Raw genomic sequence first — 9,898 nt, forward strand, 5'->3', positions numbered from 1 at the left:
CCTCCGTCTTTGAAGTTTCATCTCAGCCTCGTGGGCCAATCTAATGTCCTTTAAATTCACTAAAGCGCAATTCAATTTTGAAAGGTTAACCAAAAAGTTGTTTCTTGTCGTCACATCCTAGCGAGCTAGAGCTCCTTTAATGAAAGGAAAGCCGTCATGGTTTTGAAGACCTTATTAATTGATGGAAAGCAAAATCCTCATTAATGACTTGGCTAAATGCTTTTCCTACTGCTGGTCATACTTCGACTGTTGATGTTGTGGCTGCAAACCCCATATTTATTGTAATTTGTACAAAAGTTTCACTACAACGACCCTGTACGAAATGTACGAATGTACATGATAAGCATGCATAACTAGACCACAAATGAAAAAAAAAAAAAGAAGTTACAGAAACTGAAATTATCATATCAGTTGCAGTTAGTATTGAACGACAATGATATAAAGATGAATTTGCATTAATTGTTAGTATTGTCACGTTGTCTTCATATTCTTCACATGATGATTTGAGGGAGATATGGAACATTTGTTTTGTCTTCCCATGCAATCATAGAAGTACATGTGATCCGCTGTCATAATATAATTATGTGTGGTTCAAATTCAAAATAGAGCCCGGAAAGAGGTCATTTCTTCGACTAAAAAGCGCCGGGGAAATTGAAAAAGGCCAATCCTTTTTCAGAAAAATGTGGAGAAATTGTCACTTTTTCTTCTTGCTATGAGATACTCGATGACTTTTAATTTCACGAAAGAATAATTATTGTATTGCATATGTATAGCGTGGTTGAATTTATTTTGTGTCAATTTTTATTTTTCTTGTAAATGAATGTCTGCTTATATTGGAGCTATTAGTCCAGACAGCTGCCGCCTTACAATTATTTGGATGCATTGCATAATTTGAGATCCAATTAGGCATGGTCCTACTCCTACATGGTACGAACTTTTTTTGTGGACTAGAATCACCAACATATTTTATTTGGAAGAAATTAAAGGAAAAAAAAGAGGTAATATTTATAATGTATTTATTTTTTTTTTCTTTTTTCCAATCACAAATGGGTTAATGGATCTAGTACAATGAATAAAAATCCGAAATAGCTAATAAAGGACATGAGTGGCCCCACAACGAGTATCGAATTTAAACCCTTTTGATTATTCGGTCAAAACATGCGCCATTGCGCTATAGTTTGAGATCCAACTAGGTGTGGCCCTACGTGGTACAAACATTTTTTGTGGACTAGAATCACCGACATATTTTATTTGGAAGAAATTAAAGGGAGAAAAAGAGCTAATGTATGTAATGTATTTTTTAACATTATAAGGAAACTCGTAGGTATAGTACAACGAAATAAAAATTCTAAATAGCTAATTAATTGGCACAGATAGTCCCACAACGACTATCGAACTTGGAACATTTTGGTTATCAGGTAAATGTGTGCACCACTACGCTACACCATCTTTGACAATATGTATAATTTTTTTGGGTTTTTCGGTGGGTTTTATTTCAGTGAGTAAGTATAATGTTTTTCAATTAACATTTTTCTAATTAACCCAATATTGATAAATATATAGGATATTATATATATATATATATGTACTAATAACATTATAGATATGTGCTATAATATTCACCAAATATGCTTCTGATTTATTGCTACGCTTAACTATAATGAGAGGAAATTGGATTTTCTTTTATTTTCTGCTTGGATCGAGGAAACAGATAGAAATGGATCAAGGGAGGGACGAGGAGGACTTTCTATAGGTTTTTTACGGTTTTCTTCTCAAAAATGCTAAATCTTCCTAAAAAATGCGCTTAATTATCCTTATAATACTTACATGTATTAAATTGTCCTTGGATGTCAATGAAATTACAACATACGCCATTGTAAATAGTTAATCGGATAATTATGAGGATTTAACAAAACTATTTTCTCCCTTCTTTCCCCAGCTTCCCCACCCTTTTCTCTGTTTCCTCGATCAAAGAAGAGAATTAGTGTCTGCACCTCGTAAGAAGTTTTATGAGGTTATGGATTCAAGTTCACTATCACTCGTAGCTGGCCTTTAGCTTAGCAAAGACGTCAACATGAACAAATGTTTGTTCAGTTGTACTGCACATAGATTTAGTTTTGTCGACCATGCATATAGGCTTATGGCATCATCGTTGACTATAATTTATTGTTTACGTGTTGTCAAACGAAGCATCTAAGTTCACGATCTCAATTTGGAAGGAGAAATCAACAAGGAAAATGCATATAAGTCGCACACATTTGTATATATATGTTTCGTGTGGTTAACCTCTAAATAAAGAGTGGGTGGACAGGCACAACAAAAGGGCCTCGACTGTCAGAGTTTTAATTATGGGTCAAATTTCGTTGCCGTCGGTTGAAAAAGCAGTCTATATATAGACTCTCTACGGTCGCTTGGTTGTCATCTAATCATTCCTTAATTATAACATTACATCGGAATAAAAAGTCATTAATACGCTTTCTTTGTTTTTCTATTTTGAATTAATTCTCAGGTCTTTCAAATCATAATGTGAAACCTGTCCTTTTCTCTTTTTTGCTTTTTAAGATTCCGAATAATTGAGCTCTAGTAGTTATTGGAAAGTTAGGTTATAATCAGATGTATGTAGCTAAGATTAATCATTGATGTACCTGACGAAAAAATTTACTCTCTATGTTATGCATTGAGGGTTGAGGTTCCGGCCCATATCAAACTAAAAAGAAAAACCTCGGCAACTAAGTCGATCGCATTTTACCTCTTGTCTACTTAATTTTTTGGGTTATACATTGGTCGTCCATCTATTGATAAAACTCCAAGTAAGTATTTGTACTTGGTCGTCCATCTATTGATAACTCCAAATAAGTACCTGTATTGGAATGTAAGTTCCATGATGTATGCTCGGTTCATTACAGATGATCTAGTTAGGTTGGGACTCAAAAGGGTCGACTATTTCATGAAGTCCATTGACACTAATCTATTACCTTAACCTGTCCTTATTATGCTTTAATTTCCACTATTTCGTGAGGGAAGAATACAAGTGAAGTGCTTCCAGAACGTTTAGGTATTGACTTTCATATGTTGTAGTCTGGGAAGAATTAAAGTCAATCATGCACGCATCATCATCATCATTCTTCAAGAACCTCAAATATATGATTAAGGAACCGATGATTAAGGAACTCGCGGTTCGTGTCACTCTAAGATGATGTTCTATCAATAGTCATCATTCTCGATTGATTATTGTTAGGAACCGGGTTTTGGGCCGTACAATAGTTGGGCCGCAAAGGTCCGTTAGGCCCATGTGCGAGGCTGCTGTGATAGCCCAAGTAATGGGTTCAAGTTACTTGAAGGCCAAGTATATCGAAGATTGCCTTCCTAATTAATCGATCCATGGATATTGGGAATATATCGAAGATCTATCTATGTCAGGTAATAGGTAAATCTCCAATTTACTATGACATCAATTTATAGATTACGCACTGTTAGCTCTCATGTAAGGCTTTTGCTGACTTGAGCGTCGAAGAAGGAAATCGGGATACCACCTCGATCTCCCCTTTGTGTAGGATTCTTAGCACAAGGCTTGAGATTCAACCTAGTTCGTAAGCACGAGGATCACACGTGGAATCAACCCGATTCACAGGTCCGTAACAATTATCTTCTTTCTGTTGAAATGACATGCGAAAGATCAAGAAAATGCTAATTGCTACCAAGTGATTGAGATTTAATGATGCACATCAATATCGTAATTATTTGGGCCTTGTAAATGAGATGAAGAAAATCCCAGCCCATTTACAACTGCTGGACTGCCCGTTGGGTTGCAATTATGCGGCCCACTAAGTCCAACGTTCATCTTTCGACCTTATTTGTCAAAATGTGACTCAAACCTCTATACTAATTATTATAGTTAATTAGTTCTCAATATTACTGTTGAAATTGATAGATCAGATCATATGGTCCTTCCAAGAGATAATTAAGATGGAAAAATAAGCACCGACGACTATGAAAGAGGGATATCGGAAATTCGAAACCCATGTCCAAGACAGTTTCAGCTCCGTCAAAAAATCCCATGATTGCGAGTTGCAACGTGCAACAATATCAAGCGAAATGGACCTATCACCTAAGCAAGCATTCGAGTGCAATTTGAATTAGAAAGGCAGTCCCTTGGAAAGGAGGACTTAAAAAGGAAAAGGAGGAAATAGAAAGCAAGTAAATCAATAATTGAGCACTTGAATATGAATGACCTGAATTGTTATACAAGCCATGAAGTAAATGACCAATTGGAGGGCCCGATTGAATTGATCAAATAGTTCTTTTCGGCTCAATCATTCAAAAGCTTTCTCCTCTTTAGCTGGTAGCCCAAATAATGGAGAAAAAGATATAAAAGCTTGCAACTTTTCAATCGATTTACCCGATTAACAATTATCGGGAAACTTTAGTCTTGAAACGTGATAAGCATATGTTTGTTAGATTAATAGTATGATAAATTGCATTGGTGGTCCAAAAAGTTTTACAAATGTTTCAATATAGTATAAAAAGTTTTTTTTGCTACTTGATGGTACAAAATATTTCAAAGTTGTTTCAATATACTACAAACCGTCATCTCGCCATTGATGCCGTCAAACCGACGCTAATGGTGCAAAACCGATTTTTGTGGGACGTTACATGATAGTGCAAACTGTTTTGAAGTTGTAACTTAATAATATAAAATGTTTTATATAAGATACATGATGGTACAAAATTTACAGTCTTGTAAAGAATAATTTGACGGCATTAATGGCAAGATGACGATTTGTATTATATTGAAACAATTTTGAAATATTTTGTACTATCAAGTAGCAACAAAAAATCTTTTGTATCATATCAAAATATTTATAAAATTTTTTGAATTATCAGTGCAAATTACCCTTAATAGTAACACAATACAGTCGATGATCTTAGAAAAGTCAGCATATTAGATGAGACGAATCAACAAGAGTAGACTTACCAAAGTGTACGAGTAATTAACCTCGAGATTCAAGCATGCAAACCGAGGAGTCTATTGTCATAATGTGGAAGGTTCAAACAATAGACTCCTCCCGATCCAACAGTCCCAAGCCCACTAAACGGATTAGAGTCGGATTTTTTCATTTTCCCTGCAATGGTGATTATGGATGCTCGAAATATTATTTCTCAGTTAAATCTTGAATTGTTGGGAAATAATATTTATAAGAAAAGTGATATTGGGCCCGCCCAATCGAGATATCAAGCGACATGATAGCACCTTTTCTTCGCAACTTTTCCCGAGCTCTATTACCAAAATTTTTTGCAGGGGCATCTCTCTTTTACCCTCTATTACCAAAATTATACGAACATGGTTGAGCATTTTCTGAGTCTGATACGGCACAACGATTAAAGATTATAAGGAAAAAAAAGCTGTTGCCTTTTACCGTTTACTTTTCTTTCCTCTTGATTTGTTATAGTAATGTATATGCCGATCCGCGATCCGGGCATATCGTTAATCGTTAAGCCGATATTGAGGATTCATCCCCTTGCTCAAGTACCTATAGAGGGAACGATTTTATTACTCGGATATGCTTGAAAGTTGAAATCCTATGCTCAACTCAAACACTTCAAAAAATGCCGAAGATGAGATGCCTAATGCAATGAAAGAAATGTTTATATAAAAATTGAGAAATTTTAAGGGCATGTTTGGTTTTGAATTTTTTTGTAATTCTACTTCACTTATTTTCAATTTAACAATATAATTATTATATTTTTCTTATTCTTTAATTTTTTAATAATTTAATTCAATTTTTAATATTAAATTCCCGTAATTATTCATTACTTTTTTTACGATTTAACAACACAATCATTATTTTTTTTAACTATTCATTATTTTTTCTTATAATTTAACAATCATAATTTTTTTTTAACTATTCATTATTTTTTTTTATAATTTAACAATATAATAATTACAATTTTAAATAAATATAATTATTTATAATTGAAATGGGATGAAGTTAAGAATTTTTACTCAACCTCCCTTGGACACGGGAAGGGCGCGAGTGTGCTGCACAATCCAATCTTGTCGAGTGGGGAGCGGAAAGGGGGCGAAGCGCCAAAAGAGAAATGGAGGGAGAGAGAGAGAAGTTACACATTTCGCATCGTATCTCACCATATCATGCCCGTTTACAGAGACCGCACCATCGCCACCATTGCAGAGAATGAAAAGGAAAACGACACCATAAGCTGCCAAATTCCTCATCAGGCTCAGACTCAGAACCCCTCTCTCTCAATCTCTCTCCCCTCCATTGTTGATCCCCCCCTGCTCGACAATGCCACCAGGCCAAACGAGTCTCCGACGAACAAAGAAATCAAAGCTCCGATAATTGCTTTGATGAGTTTCTTTCCTGAAACCCACAACCCCGAAATTTCTTGCTTTTCCCTTCTTTCTTTCTAGAGAGAGAGGGAGAGAGCGCAGTGACTGAACTGACTGAACAGTGAACGTTACGAGGAGGTTGATGAAAGGAGGAGGAAGAAAGGAGACATTTTTACTGAATATCTCCTGAATCTTCCTCTCCCCCTCCCCCCTCCTTTTCTTCTTGATCTGCTTTAAGCTCTCCCTTTTGCCTTTTGGAACCCAACATCAAACCCCACAAACCCAAAAAGCTTACCTTCCGGAAAGCATTGCCCAATTTCCAAGTCCACTTTCTCCTCTCACTTCGCCGCAGGTTTAAGGAAACTGTGACCCAAACGTCCTCTTCAGAACCAATCCCAGCGAGCTACGTACATCCCTGAAGATGCCGCCATTGAGGAAGCAATACCAGCTCATTCTACTGATGACGACGACGCTGCTACTGGTGGTTTCGTTGCTGCCGTGCGGGTCGGAGGGTGGCATTCTGGCTGAGCCGGTTCAGGGTCACGACCAGCCGCCCAACACCGTCCCGGCATTCCCCGTCCAGAACGCCCCCCAGGTTTGCAAGCTCGACCTCTCCGCCGAGCTCTTCGGCGGCGTCAGAGAGGCCTGCGGCCGCGACCTCGACCGCAGCCGCTGCTGCCCCGTTCTCGCTGCATGGCTCTTCGCCGCCCACGCTAGGTATGCTTAGCTGATCTTCGATCCATGCATGTTTCTCGTTGCTATGTTAATGTCAGGTGATTTATTGGTTGTTGTGGTTCAGTTCTCATCTTGTTTGTTCGTCCCTCCGACAGGTACGCCCTACAGGTTGTCCCTGCGGTGGCGGCGGCCCCCTCGTCGGCGCCGGATGAGCTGCCGATGGTGCCGGACGATTCCCAGAAGTGCGTGAACTCGCTGCAGTCGGCCCTCCTCAGCAAAAACATCCACCTCCCTCAGCCGAACGCGACCTGCGATGCTGTCCTCTGCTTCTGTGGGATAAGGCTGCACCAGATAAGCTCTCTGAGCTGCCCGGCGGCGTTCAACGTCTCGTCGGGGTTCCACAACGCCACCCCCACCGCGGCGGTGAAGAACCTCGAGAAGAACTGCCTCAACTCTTCCTACGCCGGCTGCACCCGCTGCCTCGGCGCCCTCGAAAAGGTCAGTACCCCTCACCAAAAAAAAAAAAAAACTTCTCCTGTTTTTGACTTCTCCGGTTAGCGTCTCCATTATTTATCCAACTGGGTGTCAAAAAAACCTCCATGATTGCGAATTTTTGTATTTTTTCCACGACAAAAAAGATTCCTTTTTTCAAGCATATATGTGTCGGCCCATAATCTAGTTTGAATCATTGAGCTAAAGGGGTCGGTCCCCTTCTGCTATCTTGTTCTTCAATTGCGCATCCTTTTTATTATTAATTCAAGTAAGAGTCAAAATCAAGATCAATTGCGAAACCCAAAAGGGATGCAGCCCGATGAGCAAAAGAACCAACATAGGGGGCTGCGTTTGTAATTCTCAATGGGGTAAAGCCATTACTGTGAGGAGGGGTTGGTGGTTCATTTGCAATGTCAAAATTGGAGTAGGAATAGGGAAAGATGCAAGCTTTTGCAAGGTGTGTGGCATTGGGACCTGGTGAAAAGGAAGGGTCGGCACATGGTGGAGTTGCAGAGTGGAAGTGGAGGTCACGTCCCCTTCTTCTTCTTCTAGGTTCATTCATCCTCTTTTTATTTATTTTTATTATTGTTTTTTTTTTAAATTTTATTTTGTCAAAATGTTGCCTTTTTGTAAAAGGACCTGCACCGCTTCTGTTGCGCCCATAGAAAATGACCCTTTACCTAAATAATGCGTCTCATTTGCTAACCCTTTCTTCTGCTTAGGAACTCAAACAAATCTCTGCCACAGAGATTTCCTTTGGCTATATGCGTATATGTATATTTCCTGTTCTGTTCCATTCTGTTTTACCACAGGGAAACCATTTTCACCCCTATGGTTTCGAGTTCATGCTTTTGTAAAAGTAATGATTCTTATGATGATGATTTCTGAACTTTTCTACATAACAGCTATTACTGGAAATATTTGTTTATTCTTTGATTAAAGGACCAATCCTCTCAGACGATTCGATTTCGTGTGTCGAGCATTTTCAGGAGAACACCAGCATCCAGGAAGTTGTGTTTTTTGTCTGATATGTCATATGGGCGAAATTCGGATCTTTCCTAATCGCAGGAACTCCGAAAATTTTTCCATATCGCGTCTCCTTTTCCTATGCGAATTCGGAAAATGATGGAAACAAGTTTCTTCAGCATCGTGTTATTCTTGCATTTCAACGAATCAAAGAACCAGTTAGCATTTTTTATCCAAAAATCTGAAAATAAAAATGCTTCCTTCTCTCAATATTAATTCATTAGTTCATTTTTTGGTGAATAGTAGTAGTTCAATAATTCATTCGATTGTGAACACAGCTAAAGGGAGGGTACAAGAACGGGACACGATCGGCGCCAATGAGCGGGAGGACCAGCAAGATGCTGGACAGGGACTGCCAGCTGATGGGGCTGACATGGCTCCTTGCCCACAACAAAACAGCCTACATCCCCACCGTCTCAGCCACCCTACGGGCCATCCTGTACAGCGCCCACCTGCCCCGGGATTCCATAAGGTGCAGCCCCGACCAGGAGAACATGCCGCTGGCCGTCGACTCCCTCCAGTTCGAGAAGACCCAGGCCTCTTCATCCTCGCCGTCCATTCCTCTGATCCCGGTTTTGCCCTTGATCGCCATACTGATGATATCTTCAGCTTCGGCTTCCTTGTTTGTGTAGGCCCCGGTCAGGTCAACTCTTGTCTGTCGGGTCACGTGAAGTCAGGAGGCACGGATTTTGTCCCTTCCCCGCTTTTTTGGTTTTTTAAAAATTGGGCCCCACTGTAAAGTTTCAGTTTAGCCCCTTTGCTATGTCTGCTACAAAATTAAGGACTGCAGAGACTCTGGTAATTAGCTCACCATAGGGTGCTTCCCTCAGTTCGATACCGGTTTTCTGTGATTGTCAGATCAATTTTTTTAGCAGAACTTTCGAGTTGATCCAACCACCGGGGGCCGGGACCTGAATTTCTCTTATGAAAATTTATTCGTCCTTTCAGAATTTCCACCCTAACGGTATGAAATTTTGATCTCATCCAGCATAGACATTGAGGATGAAGATTTGTATCGGAGCACAATTTGATTTGTAGCTCGAACTTTTAAACTGCATACTAATCATTTCTATGAAAATAGATAGAACGCTCAAAATTACCGTTCTAATTGTTCTTTTCTGAGTTGCTATTAATTAAGTAAATTGTTATCGATTGGTGGTGAATAGCAAATTTATGAATTTAATCCTCCAAGAAAACATCTCGGGGGATCACTTGCCGAGGACTGAGTATGTTGGTCGCTTACTTAAAAAATCGTATAACTAAAGAGCCACTTTTATGTTTCGATTATTTTAATGTTAATTCCACATTACCCAAAATCCAAAAGGTTTGAATAATCAATTAACTATTGCATTCTAT

General features: G+C 39.0%; 1 protein-coding gene across 1 annotated transcript; it reads left to right on the plus strand.

Moving 5' to 3' along the window:
• The first annotated feature begins 6,096 nt into the window (after positions 1 to 6,096).
• LOC116204967 (uncharacterized GPI-anchored protein At4g28100-like) lies at positions 6,097 to 9,504 on the plus strand. Its single transcript, XM_031537364.1, has 3 exons — positions 6,097 to 7,066; positions 7,180 to 7,522; positions 8,821 to 9,504. Exons 1-3 carry the CDS (start codon positions 6,771 to 6,773, stop codon positions 9,172 to 9,174), a joined length of 993 nt encoding a protein of 330 aa, XP_031393224.1. The 5' UTR covers positions 6,097 to 6,770; the 3' UTR covers positions 9,175 to 9,504.
• Positions 9,505 to 9,898: the final 394 nt, after the last annotated feature.

The sequence above is a fragment of the Punica granatum genome, chromosome 4 (assembly GCF_007655135.1).
Source record: "Punica granatum isolate Tunisia-2019 chromosome 4, ASM765513v2, whole genome shotgun sequence".
Taxonomy (NCBI): domain Eukaryota; kingdom Viridiplantae; phylum Streptophyta; class Magnoliopsida; order Myrtales; family Lythraceae; genus Punica; species Punica granatum.

Excerpts from the sequence above, each read along its gene's own strand:
- LOC116204967 (XM_031537364.1), top strand. The coding sequence starts at position 6,771 with ATGCCGCCATTGAGGAAGCAATACCAGCTCATTCTACTGATGACGACG. Across the intron at positions 7,067-7,179 it reads CTCTTCGCCGCCCACGCTAG|GTACGCCCTACAGGTTGTCC; the intron begins GTATGCTTAGCT and ends TCCCTCCGACAG. Across the intron at positions 7,523-8,820 it reads GCCTCGGCGCCCTCGAAAAG|CTAAAGGGAGGGTACAAGAA; the intron begins GTCAGTACCCCT and ends TTGTGAACACAG.